The sequence below is a fragment of the Carcharhinus amblyrhynchos genome, chromosome 28 (genome assembly GCF_965287045.1).
Source record: "Carcharhinus amblyrhynchos chromosome 28, sCarAmb.v2.hapA, whole genome shotgun sequence".
In the NCBI taxonomy this organism is placed as follows: domain Eukaryota; kingdom Metazoa; phylum Chordata; class Chondrichthyes; order Carcharhiniformes; family Carcharhinidae; genus Carcharhinus; species Carcharhinus amblyrhynchos.
The window spans coordinates 6,428,352-6,450,319 of record NC_137351.1 but is presented as its reverse complement, the minus strand read 5'-3'; the positions used below and the strand labels follow the sequence as shown (position 1 = coordinate 6,450,319).

General features: G+C 37.8%; 1 protein-coding gene across 1 annotated transcript in view; it reads left to right on the top strand.

Moving 5' to 3' along the window:
- The window catches only part of LOC145359701 (monoacylglycerol lipase ABHD2-like), a 74,335-nt gene extending 52,631 nt beyond the window's left edge, over positions 1-21,704 (top strand). Inside the window, exons 9-11 of the mRNA XM_080214463.1 lie at positions 2,530-2,599; positions 4,527-4,611; positions 11,390-21,704. Coding sequence (XP_080070589.1) covers positions 2,530-2,599; positions 4,527-4,611; positions 11,390-11,592 — 358 coding nt within the window. The 3' untranslated portion in view covers positions 11,593-21,704. The remainder of the gene's footprint in view (positions 1-2,529; positions 2,600-4,526; positions 4,612-11,389) is intronic.
- The last annotated feature ends 264 nt before the right edge of the window (positions 21,705-21,968 follow it).

Below are 21,968 nucleotides of genomic sequence, written 5' to 3'. Positions count from 1 at the left end.
AATTCATCGGCCTAGGGCCTTTGATCGCAGAAGGCACTGCAACAAATTGTTGGGTAAAGTGGCATAAACACAGATGCAGGGAGAGGTGGTTTCTACTCCTGTTTCCAGGGATCAGGTTTGGCGACAGTGGTGGACACTCTTTTGGGAGTCCCAAAATATCACGGCAGGATTTCTTGTCACGATTGCCCCATCACCACCATGACATAACAGGTATCCTGACATTGAATTTCGGGATCCCCATTTGAATATATTTAAATATCATTATCAGGCTCGTCCCCCCAAGTTAAATAGTTCATTCATGTTGGTGTGAATTCATATCGGTGGGGTGATGCAAAGATGGATGTTCACTGCCCAAAGGGGAGGGATGACTTATTTTTAGTCTTTTGTAATCGGAGTGCCCTTTAAAAAAGGAGTCATGATCTTTCAAAAGCCTGAATAGCTGGTGGGGTGGGCTCAGAGCCTGGCCTGCCAGTGTGATGTCATGGGAGCTGCACCATGCCTTTTATTAACAGGCTAAAAATGCAGTGGAGAAAGCCTCCTTGGGCCTTGCACCCTGTTTTTCACTCACTGCAACACTGCAGAAAAATCAAAAATTTACGTCCCAAGTTGTCAGAATGGAAGGACTGGAGGATTAAGGGAGGGAGCTTGTAAATTTGGAGGTTAAAAATTAGGAGAGGCACAAACATGGAAGGACTTAACACAAGAATGAGCATTTTAAATGTCAGGGACCAGGAAACCTATATATCTATACTCTTGAGGCAAGGAATAGATTTTACAAAATGGTGCACAACTTGTGGGGCAGAAATTTGCATTCTCCCGTTGGCAGGTTTGCAGGCACTGAGGTGGGAAGAGGAGGGAGGCCTTAAATTTTGTCTTTCCCACTAGGTTTTCGCTCAGCCACATTTCGCTGCGGTGGGATTGGTGAGGGCAATACACCCTGCCCCGTTTGAGACCCTGAAGTGGCCAGTTAGTGGCCACATAGGAGCTGTACCCCACCCATCTCCATTTTCAGACTGGCAGGAAACAACCCAAAAATTTCCATTTTCAGGGCTCCGGCAGTCATTTGCACAGCAGCTTCTGGCACTGCTGGAATTAGGGAGCTGCTGACCAATTAGATTTGCCAGCAGCACTCTGAAATGGGACTTCTTAAGTGAAGAGCAGAAGTCCCATTTGCAGTCAATTGACACTTGCTGGAACTTTATACAACTGCTGAGCAGCCTGTATCAGTCCGTGACACTGATAGCAAGAAGAGAAACTGCCATCCTAAATATCCTGACCAAGGTGATATTTTCAATTATAATGACAAACTATTTAAAATTAGTCTACTAACGGTGCACAATAAAACTTCAACATTCCCCCCCTCATTTAGGTGCTACCTCTCAACAAATAACAAAATGTGTTTTGTTCCACATCTACCACTTCTCTCAGCCCTGCCAATGTCTCTAATTTGTCATGCTGCTTGTTCAATCGTATTATAGCATTTTCCCAATTACTGGGAAGACTGAAGCCATTGTTTATTCTTCCTGCCATATGTTTCGTTTTTTAGCCACTGACTCCATCCCTTCCATGGCATATTATAATATTTGCCTGACTCTGCCTTTGCCTCACTTATTTGCTGAAACCTTCATCTGTATCTTTTGTTACCTTTGAGACTTGACTATTCCAAGGTTCTTGTACCAACACCCTATGCTCTACCTCTAAACTTGAGGACAGCTGAATCTCTGCTACCCATATCCTGACTTGTGCCATGTCGTGTTCACTTATGCCTTTGCTCACTGACTTATGTTTGCTCCCATTCCAATAGCACCTTGATTTTTAAAATCCTCTTCCTTGTTTTCAACTCCTGCCATGGTCCTCCAGCCTTGCAATCCTTTGAGGTCTCCGCATTCCTAATTGTGGTATTTTGAGCATTCCTGTTTTTCAGCCCATCACCGTTGGCAAATGTGCTTTTGCTTGCTTAGTCCTGAACTCCTAGAATTCCACCGCCACACCCCACTAAACTTCTCCATCTTTTCTCCCTTCAAAGCATTTGTTAAAATCTGACTTTGACCAAACTTTTGGCTTTCTGTCCAAATATCTCCTTGCGTGGCCATGTCAAATTTTATTAATAACACTCCTATGAAGCACCTTACTATATTAAAGATGCTATTATATAAATGCAAGTTGTTGAATGAATAAACCTTTCTAACCTCCTGTTGTACTAATCCTAAATGTATATCCCCTAAATAATAGGTTCAGTAGTTACTGGAAATGATCTTATATAATCAAATCTGACACAGAATTTTAACTCTTCTATTACATCACCCCTTAACCTTTGTTTTTAGCAAATATATGGATTGGGGTCCTGTGAAGAACACTGATTTCAGATGTTCTGGCCATTGCATTTTTCCAATGCAAAAAATATAATGTAGCTATTGTACTTGACTGTGAAGTCAGTGTGTAACTTATTTATTCAATATCATATTACTTCCATCCTTTTTGAGCCTATCTTTAACATATCACAGATCTACAGTTATTTCTCTATTTCAGAAAATTCCATGGGTATGGCACACTGAAAGAATATTATGAGCAAGAAAGTTGTATGCATTATCTTCACAATGTAAGTAATCTCGATTCTGGTTTAAATTGTACTACATTTATTTGCATCTCACTGCAGTGTGATTCATATTAACTTTCTCTAGCTTCCAAAAAAAACATTGACAACCAAAAAGAGTAGGTATCACTATAAAATCTGAAACATTGCATGTGGGTCAAGTTGACCTTCCTGGAATGCCAGCATCGTAGCTTCCATATCCCTTCCCATTAATTCTCAAGTGATGGAAGTGGCCTTGTATGGCTTCAAAGATGAAGCACTGCATTCACTTTGCCTATGTAGTGAGCTATATCACTCAGCTTGGAATGAGTTACAGGAGGACTTAGATAAGGAGCAGTTTGTCCTCAAGTGCTTAAAGGCAGCACTTTCATAGGACAAACAATCTTGCACAATGGAGACAGAAGAATTAACCATTTGTTTTGTAGGTAAATATAAAATTGATCTTGAGCTGTATTGTTCTTCAGTGTAAACTATTGCAGTCGAAAGTGTTTTGATATTGCTCCAAGCAACAAAACTTATTTAGAACCCAGAGTTTGAGTTGCATTGTACGTGCATAGATGTGTTTAATTTACTAGCCTGTCGTCTTGTTTCTCCCTTTTTCTCCTTGTCCAAATGCATGTTGTTTTGGACTGTATTGAGAATCCATTCTACTGGGGGTCATGTGGCAAGAAATTCCAGTGTCAAAAGGCCTTGCTTGTTTTGATGCAAGCAGATCTGTCTGCGGCATATTTTTTGCAATTGAGATTTGCATCCTGCAGGAGGATGCTGTGGATGTCCAATGGGGGTGTTTCTACCCCACTTCCCAATTTCTTTGTCTTTTTTTATAAAAACGCTTACAGGTTGATCGACAAAAGTGTATTGTGTGACTTCTTAAAATATTGATGCTTGGTGGTAACAGGTACCTTTTGAGGAATACATAGTTATTTGTAAATGCATTTTAAACATCCGCACTTCGTAGTGAATGTGAGAATGCTTAACTGACCTATCAGAGTAATTGGTTACAATATTTCAGCATCTACTTAGTGCAGACTCAATGGGCCAAATGGCCACTTTCCGTCCAGTATGGTTCTAACTCTCGAAAGCGCATCTTACTGAGGCCCGATCTCCATAGTCCTATGCACTTACCATGGTTAATCCACCTAACCGACACCTTTGGACATCGAGGCAATTTAGCATGACCAATCCACCTAACCTGCATATCTTTGAAATATGGGTGAAAACCAGAACACCCAGAGGAAATTCAGATGGAGGTGGGGAGGAATGTCCAAACCCGACACAGACAGTCATCCGAGGCCAGAATTGAACCAGAGTCCCTGGAACTATGAAGCCGCAGTGCTGGCCACTGTGCCACCATATAGTTACTGCATGTTTTTCACATTGGTTTTACGTTGTTGCTGAAGTTACTTAACATGTTGACACCTATAAACATTAGGAAAAGTTGCTCAAGCCAGTTCATTTTTCAAGTTCAACGTTTGTTCTGTTCTCTCTCAAACTATTGACCTGTAACCCCCGATATTGTGAGCAAAATGTTCTCTCAGGATAATCCTAATTTATATTAAAAAATACTAATACTGGGCATTCTTCGTAGTTGAGAGAGACAAATATAAATGCTTTTCATACATATACCATTCTACTTTACTGAAATTTCATTTTTTTGATGGGGGTGGAGGAACGATTATGGGAAAGAAGAGGAGATAAATTTTTAACATTTTCCCAAAGACATTAACGTAACTTTGGTTAAACTTTTCTGAAATTGCAGTACTAACATTTTCTGTATTAAAAATACTTTGAGTGAGATAGGGGAAAGCTAGCCAAACTTTGGAATGCAAACTTCATGTAAGTAAGCAGTTGAAATTATTTGAAAGGCTTGCCTTTGCTATCCCTGTCAGTAGATGGCATCTGTTTGTAATATAATTACTTTACCTGCTCACAGATCCAGATTCCTCTTCTACTAGTGAATGCTTCTGATGACCCCCTAGTGCATGAAAGTTTGCTGACTATCCCTCGTTCACTTGCAGGTGAGTTTAATAATTATATCTTTTACATGTTAGAAATAATCTTTAATATTTATAAACAATTATTTTTGTGTTTTCTCCTTAACCAGCTGGAAGTGATTGATAGTTGACTTTAACTCAAATTCACTCCAGGTTCAATCAAGTTTGTTTCATTGATTTTAAATGTTTCTTCTTTCCTTCAATAAATATCTTCAAAATGCCCTCTGATTTAAATCATAGAATCCCTACAGTGCAGAAAGTGGCCATTCTGACCATCGAGCCTGCACTGACAACAATCTAATCAGACCCTATCCCCATAACCCCACGTATTTACCCTGCTAATCCCCCGACACTAATTAGCAAATGAGCATGGCTAATCAACCTAACCTACACATTTTTGGGCTGTGGAAGGAAACCGGAGCACCTGGAGGAAACCCATGCAGACATGGAAACTCCATATGACAGTGACCCCAGGAATTGAACTGATGTCCCCAGCGCTGAGGCAGCAGTGCTAACTGTTGTGCTACTGTGCCACTCGTGTACTGAGTGCCAGTTGTTGCACTGGTTTGTACTGACCAGAAAATTTCAGGTTCATTCTTCAGTTTTAAATCTCTGCCTTCACTGAGTAACTAATGCAGCAAATGCAGAACTGGTCTCAATTTTCCTCTGCTAAGACAGGAAAAATTCAGCTTGGTTTCCTGTTCTTGATTGCTCTCCAGTGATTATGGCTAGAAAATATGAATTTATTGACATCTTCTTCTGAGGACAGGGTTCAAGTTTTGGTACATGGAACCCCTTAAACATTGTTTAATTACACGAACTAATGAAGAGTTGTCACTGGAGTGAAGTTGTGGAGAGCCCTTGTTGCCTAGGGTACCATATCCCTGTAGGACAGAATGAAGAATATTAGACATACAAAATTGATAATATGAATTCATTTTCAAATCAATTGAAATGAAGTGATTACAATATTTGTAACTGTGTTCTGGAGCCAGTTCATCTCAGGATTCAAGCAAGTTACATCTCTCTTTAAACATTAATGCCCAAATGTTTTAGTGCTGCCTAGCTCAGAATCTGCTTGTGATTATTTTAAAATCCAGCCATACTTTGGGGATTAATGAAAAATCAATAATGATGGTAAGCATGGGAGGTCTGTCATGAAACGAAGGCTGTGAGCTCCAGCTCCCACTTCTCTGGATTGCATGATATTAAATTCCCTGGCCATGGATGAAGCCAGGTATCTTTCTCCACCACTGCTCCCCATTCTCCCAATCCCTTCAAGAAAATCAAGTGAGGATTCCATTAGGCCTTGATTGTTAAATGACTCCTAATTGCCTTTGATTAATCTGTGGACATCGGTTAAAGCTACTAAGATAACCTAAAGCACCATGTCAGAGGAGAATGGGGGATAAAGAGCTCTCTCAATTCATTGCAACATAATGTATTTTTTGGTTGGAGGGAAACACAAAAGTCCTGATTGTTTTCAAGTTCTATATATATAGGTTGGAAATTTCCTGTCCCACTCATGGAATCATAGAGAGAAAATTCAGCAGACCATTTTAAAGGTCTGTGCTGGGTCATCTGTGACTGGAAAATCCCACCCATAATGTGCAAAATAATTTGAGGCTGCACATAACTTTTCAAGCATTGCATCATTTTTAACTTCATTTTCCTGCAGCAGTGGCCTGTGAGCACCTACTGTTTGCATGGTGCAAATGCTTGTAGTTCAGAAGTAGTGTTAATTATCCATATGCATAACCTAACTCTTAATTTTTTTTAGCACAAGTATGAAAATAAATCGTGGCGGATCTATTTTTGAGAAACTTAGAAATGTTTAGATTGGGAAATTTGATTTTTTTCAATGCTATTTCAGGAACTTAACTGAAGGATTGAATATTTTTCTAATGTTGAGAAAATTACTTTTCAAGAACCAGCATTGTTTGTAATTTTAAAATGAAATTAGTTTTTTTATTGTTCAAAAAGTTGTTTTTCATAATTCAAATACAGCTGATGCCATGTTCACAAACTCAGCATCTTGAATCCAGCAAGCTTGTATTCCATATTGCTATCAACTGTGCAAAACCTCTGCATTGTAAGCGTGTTGTACTGGTGCAATATTAAAGCAGTTTATGAATCAGCACTTGCAATATTAACATTTGCTGTACTGTACTCCAGTCTTGAAATTAGCTGCCCCGTAACGTTTTCATTGCACATTTTGATAAGAACGAAGGTGGTTCCAAGATGGCATGACCTGTGTTCGAGTTAACTTGTTCCACATTTTAACCCCCATCAGTCAATTATGTTTTACATCTGTTGAATTCCGCCATATGAAATATGCCTGAAATGAATGCAACAGAGCAAAACATTAAACTGAATAGATTGGCTAATGTTCCCTAAATTAGACATCAAGCATAACTTTAAGCAACAGTATCTTTGTCAGTGGCCATCACTAAACCATTTTATGACCAGGTTAACTGGGAGGGGCCATATCAGGATAATGAATAAATTCATCTGGAGCATAATTTGAAATACAAAACACCAGCAAGAGGGATGTAAGCAATGAAATGCATGTGTTTTTAGATTTTAAAACCTTATTTGATACAAAAGTAGTTATAGGAAAGCCTCCAGCACAACTGTCACAGATGGAAGTATGCAATCAGCATGGTGTGTATCTCTTGAACGATAAGAGCTCTGGGGACTGTGGCAAAATTGATTAGTGCTTACTCTTGAATACCAGAGAAGCTTGACAGCCATGAAGTTCTCTACTTTTCACAGATGGAATGAATTTGTTCAATTCTTAGTCATTGATTAAGTGTCTCTCTTACTGTTGTTATGGTGTACTACCAGTCTGAAACTGATGGAGCTGGCAGAACTTGAATTACACACTGTACTGTAAATCACACTTTTTTAAAAAAAAGCAAGAGTTTCGCTTGTGTCCAATCAATTTTAAGTATTTTGAAAGTACAGATGGGAGCATCTGTTTTTGTATACTACTAAAATGAAAAACACATTTTTAAAATTATGAAGTATTTCATTGAACCTGAGTGAACTGCAGATCCTTTCGGGAGTGAGATTGGCACTGGATTCTACTGTTGATTTTTGTATAGATGTGGAACAGTTATACCTGTGCTGTTGAAGTTTTGTGCTCCAGATTGTTTCAGCGGGGTGTTGGGAGGTGGAAGAAAAGTGAATATGGAAGAGTATTAAAAGAATTGGATGAGTAAATTGCTGATGCATTAATCCCGATTTTTCAAATCTCTGGATTTGGAAATTGTTCCTTTTGGGTTTGGAAAATTGCAAGTGTCACTCCAGTATTCAAGGAAGGAAGAAACTAACTAGTGGACAACAAACCTGTTTGTTGAAGTGACTCAAATGCATCATCAGAGACAATATGATCATTTGGCCACGTTCCAATTTACCAAAAAGGGACAGTCATATCTGACTAATTTAGTTAATCTTTTGGTGATGCTTGATGGATAGGATAATTAACTGTCTCTAATTCTGAGACACTTGTCAAAAATTGAGAGTAGAAGAGGTTGAAGGTAACCTTCTGACTTGCAATCCAAAGACATGAAGTATAGGTGGATTGGCCATGCTGCATTGCCCCTTGGTGTCCAAAAATGTGTATGCTAGGGGGTTAGCAAGGTAAATGTTTGGAGTTATGGGGATAGGGTTTGGTGGTTGGGGGATGGGGGGGGGGGGGGGGGCGGATTGGGCATGCGCCTGGTGAGCTGCTCTGTCGGAGAGTCAGTCCAGATTTGATGTTCTCAATGGCCTCCTGCACTGGAGGGATTTGACGATTCTATGATTTGGGCTTTTTGAAAGAAAATTTGTTTGGCATGATGTGACAAGTGGTGTTTTCCTTGGGACCTATGTTAGGGCCTTAATATTTCACCGTATAATGGATGAAGGAATAGATTGTATATCCAAATTTGCAGATAACATTAAGTTACAAGCAGAACAAGATGAGCCGAGGAAGTTAAACTGTAATATTTGGAGTTTAGTGTGGAGAAATGCATGGTCACCCATTTTAGATCCAAGACAAATTGGAATATTTTTCTTCTTGGTAAGAGACCAAGAGCTATCAAAGAGCAAAGGAATTTTTGTCAATATACACAAATGTGGAAGTTAGTCACAAATCAAAAAGAATGTTGGCCTCCATCTCAAGGGGACAGAATTCAAAACTAGAATGCTGCTTCAGTTATGCAGTCTTGGACCACTTGTGGAATATTGCCTTCAATTTTGGGCACCAAACCCAAGAAACTTGCGTTGATTGGCCTTGGAACAAATCTACCAGAATGGTACAGGGTTTAAAGGATTAAATTGAAAACATTTTATATAAACTTGTATTTGTTTAAATTTACAAAATTGAGAGGTCATTTAATTGCAGTGTTTAAAATTATTTGCGATTTGGTATATACATCAGTGAATCTATTTTATTTGGTTGAGGCATACAAAACTAGGGGGTATAACCTTAAAATTGGTGTCAGCCGTTAAAAAGAAGAATTGGAAAACGTATAATCAAATGTAGTAGAAAATTAGAACGTTGTCTTCCAAAGCCCTATAAAATTGAAATTTTCAAGATTGAAACATTTTTGGTAGGATAAGAGTAAATATGAATATTGAGTAAAAGCATATAAATGGAGTTGAAGTACAGACCAGCCATGTTCTAAATGAAGGGGTTGCATGTTCTAATTATCTTCCTCAGCTTAACATACAAAAAAAAAGCTACGTTTTTGTGCAACTTGAGGGCACTAGCCCTAAACCTGGACTCATGTTTGAGGGCAATGTCAAGCTTTGAGCTTGTTTCTAATACCAATGTTGACGAGCTGCAGACTTATCCATCAATGACATGGACTTGAGTCATTGAACACAGATAATCTTGCTGTAAGCTTTATCTGAAGGTGGTCCTTACCAGCATGTTTTATTGGACAATGATACTGCCTTTTGAGTTTAAAATATTCTAAACAAGAGGTTAAACCCATATTTAAAACGTGCTCCAGGATGAGGCGTGTTGAAGTTTCTATTTCACAGCAGTGAGGAGTTACAAAACTCCAGAAACTGGTCATGGGAGAAGTGTCAATATTCCTGGGGAGAGTCATGCTATGTCACATCTGTTTCATGCAGTGTAAAAGTATACTTCCACTAGGGTGTGTAAGCTAGTTTTTAAAAATGCTCAAGATCCACTCTGACCTGTCAGAACTGAAACAGTTTTAGAAATCTGAAAAGCTGCCAGTATATTTGTGAAATAAATAGCAACTTTAACAATTAAGTATCTGTCTCCATTGCAGTCTGATTAACTCCATTGCAGTTAAGTAATATGAAACGGTGTTGCTAGCTATGGGTTTGATCTGAGATTATTGACTACAGTACAATCTCAGCCGGTTTTAGTTTGCTTTTTACTCTAATAACACTGGGGGCAATCTCTGGGATTCTGATGTCATTGTAAAGTGTAAAAATATTTATCCTAATCGTGTTTTTTTTCATATGAATGATTGCTACAGACTAGTAAAATAAAACTGCGGAAATCAGAAGTAGATTTGGCCCCTGAATTGAGCTTGCTATGTCTGCAGTTTGCTGATGGATAAAAACACTTGCATGTGTAGCACAAACATTTATTTTCATCTTTGTTAAATGTTGGTGGGGAAAAAAATTCTCTTTTTTGTAAGGTCTTTCTATGAAGTTAATTTTGTCTGATGTAAATATAAACCTCCCTTTGGAGCAGAAAACTGTAAAAGACACTTTTGCTTCATCAGTCAAGCTGTTGACTTCCTGTTATGTACACGAAAACATGGCCTGCTTAGTGAAAAAACCATTCAGCAGTGAAGAGTTCTGAAGCCCTCTGATGTTTGTTTGGTTACCTCGTACTCACAGTATGCCAATTGACTATGAAGCGATGCTGCAATTTAATGAGCTGGACAGCAGGTGCTGCTGGGTAAATATTTGGCTACGACGCCATCTCCTGAACAAATACATTGCACTTGCTGACACTGATGTCCTTTATCCTTATCTTTTAAAGTGGATGCGTTTATGTGCTTGGGCAAGTTTTATAATTAAATAGAAATGCCTTAAATTGTAGGGGATCACAGAAATTCAGATGAATGAGGTGCATTATTCACATAGTGGTCACTTGCTGAACTGAGCAGAGCTTAAGTAGAGATCTGAATAGAATAACAACTTCTGACTGTTGTAGATTATCAAATCGGAAATAGTCTTGTCTTCACGTGAGCATTCCAGGATAGTGATCAAGAGCTCCTGCTGATTTCCTGCCTCCTGCTCTTGCTCTCTGGCTGAAATCTATTGTCCTTGTTTGCGACTGGGATTTTCTGATGCTGCTGAAAATGAATGGAGTTTTGACTGGAAAGCCAAATTTTCCATTCTCGCTCACAACAGATCCTGCCACGGACAAGACCAGAGAATCCCACTCACATTTTTCGAGCAAATCCTGCTCCCACCCGCAAGCTGTCTGCCACTCGCGCTGTTGCCCCCACCAGCAAATGGGCACTGCGTCCCATTTGTAACAACCATACCATTTCTTCAGCTCAAACCAACTAATTGAACTTGGAATGGAGTTGGAACTTAAACCTTATGATCAAAATGGCTCCATAGTTCACTAATCAGTGCACTTGCCAATAAACCATCAAGGAAGCGATAAAGCCGATATGAAACAAGCTCACTTTTTTAACCTACAATCAAGGTTGTATATATTTTGAACTAGCTGATGTTTGTGTTTACACTTAACAAGTTCTCAACGAGTAACTGACAATTTCTAATACAATTCTTTCTCTCACTTTCCTTTCAGAGAAAAAAGAAAATGTCATGTTTGTGTTAACACTGCATGGTGGTCACCTTGGATTCTTTGAAGGAGCAGTGCTCTTTCCAAAACCTTTAACTTGGATGGATAAACTTATTGTAGAATATACAAATGCCATCTGTTACTGGGAGAAAAACAAGCCCCAGTGTACAGGAGCTGGAGACCAGAGCTGCTCGGATCATAGTGATTGACCATTGCACAGACTTGATTTGCCAAACTCTCGCTCCTCCAATCATTTATCCCCTTTTTCATCGTTACATTCCTGACCTGGGTTTGACTATCTTAAAACGAATCCCTGCTATTAATGTAGTTCAACCAGCAGAATTATACTATTTTATCACAATTGTTTAAATATTGCAAAATCCTCTTCTATGCCTTTCTCCACTAAAAGCAACTTGGAGCACACACAAAATGATGACTCACTGCGTTTGCACAACAACACAGTCTTGTAGCGAATAGAATATGGGACAAGAGTTACTGTTACCACAGGAATATCTGGTACCAGTAGAATTGGAGCAAATGAGCCACATTTAGGTTTCCCAGAAGTTAAACGTGTGTTTTGCAGGAGCTCATTTGTTTAAAAATTGTGCCTTATATATTTTTTAATTTATGAAAAAAGGCATTTATTTTTCTGCCCTACCAGGAAACCCAGTTTTGGTCATTTGATCAGATTAAGTGCAGCAAAGTGTTTTTAAAAAGATAATAAATTTGCGAAGTGAAGACCTCCAATGATTTTTTTGTCTTTTTAAGAGAAACGAAATGTAGAATTCTCACTCGGGGAAACTCTTGCAAAACTGTTTTGTTACTTTTGTTTGCCCCTCCGTGGCAGGTAGCCCAGATTCACAGGTGAGCTGTATGATCTAAAGCTGTGGGTACAATTTGCCTCTGGAATGAGTCTGTCTCAAACTCAAGTGTTTGCATTGCCGTGGCACTTATTAATACAGTGTTTGATCACTATTTTAGCCTTTTGAAAGAGAAAAACGAAGTCCAATCAACATTGTTTTAAAAATAATTATCACAAGCAATTTCCATTTGATCCCATATATTTCTACCTTTTTGTAAAATTTTCAAATGAGGTGGTATGGAAGCTGCTGTAACTGGGCATGAATGTGATGTAGATCTACATTTATTGAAAAATCATTTTAAATGTTATGTATTTTCTGTTTAGAAACGTTGTCCTATAGAGAGATCATTTCATGGGAGAACTTGTATAAGCTCGGTCTCACTCCAAGTATGAAGTTAGTCCTAAGTTCCAAATCCTTCTCTTCTAATCGATGGCCTTTTCTGTTACCAGGTTGACACTTTGTGTATTCATTGCCCTTAATATGTAAATCAAAGAAATGTGAAATGGTGCAAGTTGCTGAGCAGTTTGTTACTTTTCTGACTCATGATTAATCCTTAAAGCTTATTTGTAGTCAGTTCTGTGAAACTGTATTTCTTAAGTTTATTCCTGATCTGTGCTGAGTTAGCTAATTTCAGTTGGAGAGGCAGGAGGAAATGCTTCAGTTGGGCTCTGCACTCCTCTGACCAAGTGGAAAAATCATCGCCTTCAATGCGGCCTACCATAACCCATTATCTAGGAATGGACATGAATGAGATAGAAGAAGATGTAGCACCATCAGGGGAGGAGAAAATGTTATCCTTGCTTGATCAACTGATGAATGATTCCTCTCCAACATCTGTGTAACCAACAGTAGATGAGTACGAAATTTAATTGAACATCTACTTATGATTTGTGGATTTTAATGCTTCCTAGATGATTGGTATTGGTCAGAATCAACTTGTCTGATATCAGAGGTTCCTGAGTTAAAGGAATTAGTTGCTCTCTATTACTGTACAGAAAATATGTTGTTGAATTATTAAACCAGCATATTTAAACAAAACTACCCAGCTAGTTTTACCGGAAAGCATTCCGCTTTGAATGATGTATATAAGCACTAAAGTTTGTTTATTAGTCAAAAGTAAGGCTTACATTAACACTGCAATGAAGTTACTGTGAAATTCCCCTAGTTGCCACAATCCAGTGCTGTTCGGGTCAGTGCACCTAACCAGCCTTTCAGAATATAGGAGGAAACTGGAGCACCTAGAGAAAACCCACGCAGACACGGAGAGAATGTGCAAACTCCACACGGACAGTGACCCAAACCAGGAATCAAACCCAGGTCCCTGGTGCTGTGAAGCAGCAGTGCTAACCGCTGTGCTACTGTGCCGCACTAGATAAATCACATTCCATTTTTGTTTCAAGCAAACTAATATTTCATACTCTCAACATTCCTCTTGACTGGTTGAACCAAACATTTTCACCTCTAGATTCAATAGTAAGCTGTATGTGTTTCTCAAGTGTTTCTTTCTTCCCCTTCATTCAGTACCAGTTGACTTTACAGTGGGGGAAACCAAAGTCCTACAGTTCATTTTTGCTTATTAAAATGATATACAGTGAAAGGCAGAAATCACATTGAACTTGATCAAGATTTTTGAGTCATTGTGACTTTCAAAGCAGTTTTAGAAATTTCAATCATTGTAATGGTCACAATTCAGATACATTTAACCTTTATGAAAGCAAAAATACCCAACTTGTATTTCTGCTGCATCAGTCATGTTTATCTGTCACGTGGAATGAACTCAGTAGGTTAGTCAACAGAAGATTGTTTGAATATGTTTGTATTTCGCCTCCATCATGATGCCAGCAGCAGTCTTTGTGACACAGGGTCTCATTTACTAAGTTCAAAGTTTGTACAATTCTACACTTGATGGCTGCCTCTAACTTAAGAAGGAAACTTGTTCTGTTGAACTCAGTATTTAAGATTTGAGAGCAGGTCATGATTCACAGCCCCTCCATGTTCAAGGTTGTCAGGTTTGCCTTATAAAATTTATGAGACAGTAAAAACATCGTTTCAGATTAACATTAATGTCATATCTTGCCCTTCTCTAAATTTTCCAAGTATGGTAAAGTGTTGGTAATAATTTAGTCAACTGAAGTATTTTTAGCATTATGTTTAGAACTGCAAATGCCATAAGAAATGTCTGATCAGGTAATTAGTGCCTCAAATACTGTCATGTATAGGTAGTGTACAAAGTGGCATCCAGACAGCCAGTTACTGACAGAGCTCTGTTCTATCGTGACTAACTGTATCTGGGTGATGTTTGAATAATGTTTACCCGAACTTATTTGCTTAAAAATATAACTAAGCGAATAATGATAGCCCTTCAACTGTTATGAAATCATTGATTCTCAACATTTTTAAGCTATTTACCAATTTGCTTGATATTACCATTTAAATGGTGGGAAATGGTAGCTTCAGCTACTGTAGTCATTCCCTGGATTATCTTTGGTGTCCTTGGTCTCTGATACTTTTTATTTTCATACCATCTTGCTATCTTTTTTTGTGATTGTCCCTTCTCATTTGAAGTTATGTCGACCTCACCGTCTACATTAAGTGAAGACCAAAGAAACCCTGCTTCCTTTATCTTATGATTAGCCATTCCATCGTTCAATTGAACCTGTAGCTGAATGAGTTATATGACTTACCAGACAAGTGGTGTATGATGAGTTAGGTCTGAAATTTTAGTGGTATCTATCGGGATGTTTATAATTTGAAATGTATCCAGGCAAGAACTGAAGGATATAGTTGCATGGCATGTGTTCTCCAGTTTGGGGTAGTACATCTAGAAGTGGCACTTATGGTTTATGTTGGCACTCCAAAGATACTTAACCAGCATATTTGGTACACGGTGTTTTAGGTGAGCTAAAATTGCACGCAGAATTTTGATTGTTTTTGTGTAGCCTATCTATGCAAGGTCTTTTTGATAAAAGATTAGGGCAATAAGAAAGAGGGCTTCATTTACTATTAATTAAGTGCAGAAAATGGTATTTCAGCTGCATTTTTCCATGCTCAGTTGGCCACAGATCAATTCAGTACTTCAGAGGCATTAAGGAATTGAGTGTTGAGACTGTGTTGGTGAGTATAATGTATTTCAGGATTAGTAGTTAGCGACTTAGTAAATATAATGACAGCACAAGTTGGCAGTAACTTGATCATTTGAGAGTAAAGCCAACTATGTTGGAAGGGTATCTTCTCAAGGCCTGTTGGTTGAGATTTTTTCCATGATATTTAGGCAGTTAGGTGTGATTTTTGTTTCTCGGTAAGAAGCACTGATAACTTCCCTGTGAAGCAAATGCGGTATTTCCCTCATTATGTTGTAAGTTTTTTTTTTGCTTTTGAGTAATTCGCTGTGAGACTTTTTAGCCTCTGTTACTAAGGCTAACAGTTGAATGTTGAATTTCTTGTAATGGAAACTTTCTCATTCTCAATACATGTTGGAGGATGAGTTGAAATAGTTCCACTGCAAGATGTTAATTTTGTTTTTAGTAAAATTGTTTTTAGTGAAGATTTTGTGTAGAATTGCTACTTGCATGTTTGAACAAAGTTTATAATTTTCAATGTGCCAGAGCTAATTATTTAAAACAAATGCCTTTATTAAAAACTTTCTTTAGAATTACAGTATCCCCATTGACTTTGCTATTTCAGCGTTGTGTTGTATTTGGAATTGCTCCTATAAGGAAAGGATATTCCAGTAAAGGGGTGTAGTACATGAAGGGAATGCACTTTACTGTTTTTTAATGAGTTAGGCATAGTAAAAGAAAATTAAGAAAACCAGTGAGTTTGTGGTTTTTATCTCCTGTTCAACTACTGAAGTCTTATGCTAGATAAGAGTTTTGCCTGTCTTTTAACCAGCCTACCAATGCAAGATCTTTCTTCCAGCGCTCATCCCTAAAGATTAGGGCATGTGAAAAGTCTAACTTTACATTTGCTTCAGGAGAGTAGAACTGATGTATAGTAGTCCAGGATCTATATTTGTGTAACAGATCATTTTCACTTACAATTCTCACTTACGGCTTTAAAGGCGAGACATAGCTGTTCCTAAGATTTCTGTCAAGTATAATGGACGTATGAAATTTTCTTGAACAATTTGAAGAATGAAGACACAATCTGGTTGTGCTTGTACCAAATAAAGCTCGGTTTAAGCATAGCAGTACGTCTTGAATCATTTTCCTATGTATGTACAATTCCTGTGATGCATTAACTATAAGTATATGTGCTCTATCTAGTCAAAGTTTTGCAGCAATGACTGGTATTTTGCTTTGAGCTATCAGTTATTGAATAAGTTATCAGTGATTTTGGCCATTCTTCTCATTAGTATTTAAACTTCAGTCTTTCTCTGTTCTGTTAATTTTGCTAGAAAACTTGGTTTACGAGTGAGGCTAGGGTAAAACTAAAGATGTTATTCACAAAGTGCTTAAAACTACTTTTACAGTCTGTTAATACCTCGGGCATTGAGGAACTGCATAGTGAGAGTTGGCAGCATCAGCATAAAATAAGTGGTTTCAAAACCTGAATAAACCTACTCCACCTCATTTTGAGTGATATTTAACAGTACAAAGCACCTTTTGTTAACTTGTCCTGGCCAGAGGGTCCTCCCTCCAAAGAAATGTTAAATTTGAATGTTTTGCTCCCTAACTGGTGAGAGCTGAAGCTTTTTCCCTCAGCAGAGGAAATCCTTATCCTCAGACATAACAACTGGCACAAATGCAAGTATCTTTAGTGTTTGTTTGCAGTGGTGTTTGGCTTTCAAGCTGCTGTTGTAATGGTATTGGTTGAAATTTGCAAACCAATTTATAAGCCAACCAAATCTCACAACCAACACTATCAGAATATTGAGAGTCCAAATGAAGACAATGTCCAGTGAATTCTCTATTTTTAATCTTCCATTTTCCCTTTGGACTTTTACCCATATTACCAGAATAAAAAGGGGCAAATATTTTTAGCTGTCCATCAGACTTAATTGTAACTATATGTCAGAAACCCAAAATAAATTCAAAATCCTGTAATGCCCTTTTAAATTTTGTCATTCATATCCTCATGCCTCAGGGACTTCCCTTTTTAGATACACATGGCAACAAAATTCATTCCACATTTTGATTAAAAACAGTTTATTGATTATACACACGTGTGTGTGTGTGTGTGTTCTAATTTCTGTTTAAGTAGTTGCAATTTCTATTAAGATCATATCAGAAAAAGTAATGTTAATTATTTCTTGACTGTTTAAACATTGTGAAGGTTCTAGAGTAATACAGATTAATTTATAGGTGGGCTAATATCTGCAATGCCTGTCACTACACAGCTTTGTGGAAAGGCATGTAGCAAGGTTTGCAGCTTAAATGGTATTTTATTTTGTGTTCAGTGCATCAACAATCTCTTTTTATCTGCTTAGAATACACCAGCCTTTATTCATTTATCGCCTATTGCCTACCTGTTCAGTATAGGGTCAGGATACAACATTTTCTCAACTGTCAGTGCACTTCAAAAGTAATTATAGGTGAAGCACTTTGAGCTACTTTTAGGATAGGATGACAAATCATGTTTCTTTCTTCACAAAGAAAAGTGATAGTAGTTTATTGCCGAATGGTGTAAATTTAACAGATTTTGTAACTCTCTTACCCTTCCTTTCTCGCCCCCTTTCCCTTTGTTTAAAAATATAATTATTGTGGGTTTAATTTTGCTTAAATTGCACAAATGATTTTTCACACACTTGCATAGTTTTTATGTGTTTTTGGGATTATTGAGCAATATTTTATTCCCTGCAGTTCTTATTGTTTTAATGTAATGAAAGAAGTCTTGAAGATTCAGCAAGAGTTGCATTGTACTTGAGCTGTTCTATTCAGGGAGTGTGCATATGTTCAATAATCTTATCTATTCCAGTTTGCCTTTTTCTCATTTGTGAAAAATTTCTTTGAGTCACATTGCAGAAAATAGCTTGCACTGAAAATAAAGAATTCCAGAGACAGAAATCACCAACTAACAACTTATATTAAAAAAAAGTGCATTTGTATAGTGCCTTTGATACACTCAGGATGTCACTGAATATTTCACAGCAAATGAAATATTTTAAGTGTAGTAACTAGTTGTGCATTTCTCTGCATGACAGCAGATTATACACACCAATGACCTATATTCAGCATTGATCTATTTTTAGTAATGTTGGTTAAGAAATAAAGAAGCCTCCCTCCCCACCACTCATTTCAAGTGATGCCATGGGATCTTTAACACCCACTTGAGAGTGAATTCTACCCATGGCATTGATGTCTTTGTACTTTCCTAATTTTGGCAATTTTTGACTGCAAGTTGATGTGCATCTTTGTAGTTTAGGGAGCCACCATAGAGGGAGAAGAATGTCACACAACATTGAATAAGAGTGCAGTGACACCTCTTTCTTCTCTTAAACTTTAAGTTACAAATACAATCCACAACAACTTCAAGATCTGCATTAAGTATAGGTTAATGAAAAGCCTGTCATATTCATCTCTGGGTGTACATGTTGTAGATTGACAAATTGCATTTTAAGTCACATATTGCAGATTTGAAATAAATCACTTTTGATGTGAACCTGTTATGAGAATACAAAGACTTTATTAGATCTGTATGACTGGTGCTTCATTTAAAAAAAAACCCTCAGCCCTTTTGTAAAGTGGGTGTTTTGCTGTAGTCCTTTATGGATGTTGAATTTTCCTTTTGTTGTGTTACATAATCACTCGTATCTACAGTTTTATCCAATGAAATATGGAATATTGGTGAGAACCTAAGGTGTCATTAACCATAATACTTAGGGGAAAAAAACTACAGCTTAAAGTCTATTGAAATCAGAACATTTTTGGCAATACCCCACAGTAAGCAAACTTTTACCAGCTCCCACTTGGTTTCTGATGTACTGATATTGCTATCTTTCTACAAGTATAATGAGAAACACTGTTTTGTTTGGCTTGTTTTGCCCCATGCCATATAAGGTTCCATATATACTTCACCACAACAAATTGAAGCTAAGCTCCAAAGAATCAAATTGAAAAATCTTCTGCCTGCTTTAAGTTTTGTAAGGGTTGAAATTAAAGTCTGCGAACTAAGGAAAATAGTAAATAAAAGTCAAGAAATACATAACCAACTATTATCAGCAACTGAACAGGGAGAAGACAGGAAGGAACATTTGGATAAATACTGAAATATTTAACATGTCTCCCTCAGTTGCTGAGTAGCATTTCCAATATTTTCTTGTATTTAAAGTTGGGAATGAGAATCTTTGTTGTATTGTAAATTGTAAGACCTGTAGATCCATCAAAACCCCCTTTGCGCATAACAACTTTTCAGTTAAAGGGATTTCCCCCCCTTTGGGCTGGATTTGAACCCAGGTGTAAGCAAGGGTTACTAGCTTTGTTCCTTGCTCCTTTTTATTCTTTGTACTGACGATGCGTCAGGGTTCTAACAAAGATACAACTGGCCTAATGTTTAATTGTGTTCTGGATTGTAATGCATTGTGATTTAACATTGGACATCCTGACCATTTAACTTTTAAGGTATGTTTTGTCACTCGATTGGATTTCCGATACAGGAATATTCAATACTGTAGAACAGAATTAGGAGATAATTTTCTTGATTTTCCCCCTGCTGTTCCTCCTTCCACTGACTTCACTGCCAAATGCATTTCTGCAGTCAGGAGAAAGTCTGAGGCACAATCATTGTCTGGCAGATTCTGGCACACACTGCCAGGAAGCAAGGTGGGGCAGAATTGGCAATCTGGCACATGTGCGCAAATGTGGAATCAAGTTTGAGTGTATTTTGTAGCCAGTAGATTCACAAATTGCTGCAGAGAAGCATTGAACAGAGGCCAGATGCTGTTCTCAGAGGGCTCATTAGAAAACCATCACCGTTATTAACAACTAATTCAGAACAGCACAGAGACTAGAGAGGGTGGAGCTTGCTTGTTCCTCACTGTTACGTTTGCTGCATTGCCTGAGGACTCTAGAAATGGGCAACATGTGAAAAATACACAAAGAAAGCAGTGCCCTCTGGCCTTCCCTGTGTTTTTAGGTAATGCACCTTGTATTTGACTCTATAGATGAAATTCACCCAACTGAGATAAGTAATTCAAGTGATTGAGTTGCTCTGGGGCTTGAACGTGTGCCTTTGTAGTTGGAAGATAGTCTATTCATGCTGAAAGGTATTCATTTGAGAATGAAGTTGAGAAATGTTAATGAAAATATTACAGCCTTTTGAAAACTGGCAGCATAAATCTGTTTCTTTTGTTGTCCATAATGTTTCCATGTGTAATTTAATGAGGAATCTAGCTTCATTTTGTCCAGTTTTCCTCATGGCTGATGTATTTTTAGCCCTGTTTGTAGAAGGAGCAGAGGTCGTGTTTGCTGGATTCACAGTTTGAATGCATTGCTTCATTTCATTTGTCTCGCACTTTGAGACTTGCACAACGTCAGTGGAGTATGTAAATTGATAGACTTGTAATAGTGCTAAAGCTGACTAATACCAGAGTGCCAATTATCAGATCCTGAACAAGCAACATGCATGTTAAAAGGACCTTGGACGAGGGAAAGCTGTTAGAATGATACTTGGAGATTATAATCTTTAGAGGCCTGAGTGTCCGAAGTACCAGTACAAAGTATGATAAAATAAAGTACAAAGTACTGGGCAGAGTAAAGAGGGTCAATGGGGAGGGGGGGGGCAGAGTGCACAAGATGGCATTTGAATATACAGATAATACAATTCAAAGTTTGCATACGCACGAGGAAGTGAACATTCTTAAATTAAGATGTTTCCAAATCACCCAGCTGCATCCACCAGATGGGTACCGCTCATGCTGAAGAGCATGTATTCATCTTGGAGAATTTGTATTGGAGATCCTTAGAAAACCCACTGGCGCAATGGCCTGTTTAATCTGTCATCCCAGGAGAGTCAAGCTATCAAATGAGATGCTGAGTTTTATTCAGTACCACAAAATTGATAGGGAATTACAGCAAGAAGCAACTAGCAATGCAATGTTCTGAACATCACAATGTTTACCTACATGTGTGAGATGGAATTTTGTTCTGTGTTGATTTTTTTTAAACAGTTTGCTTATTGACTTGTATGGAATTGTGCAATGTATTTAAATAGTTATACGTTAACTATTTTCCTTATTGCATTAACTGTTGCAGAATTTTATAGAATTTTTTTCTGAATTTGTTGGTTTGAATTCTCAATTGTTGAAATAAAAGTTGTAAATCTGATCATTGGTACACATGTCTCAACTTTCCTCCTTGTTCAGTAAATTTACCCATGCTGTGTATTTTGATTTGGATTCTAATGAGCTGTTAATGAGAAACGCCCCTTTCGTACCAAGCTGTGTTTTTTTTTGGTTCTACCACCAACTGTCTTGTGGCCTTAGTGAGGTTAGTTTTTAAAAAAAGACTTGCAATTATATGGCATCTTTTGCAATCTCAGGATGGTTCAAAACACACCCAGAAGTAGATGTTCGTTCTTTAAAACAAAAATCACTGTTACAATGAATGGAAGGGAGCAGATGACTTACAGAGCAAAATTGGGCAAACCAGAAGTAGTGATAACCAGATATATTGCGGGATGTTGACTGACAAATAAATATTGACAAGGATATCTGGAAGCATTCTACATCCACATAAAAGGACAGGGAGAAACTTGGTTTACCGTCTTGTCTGAAATATGACACT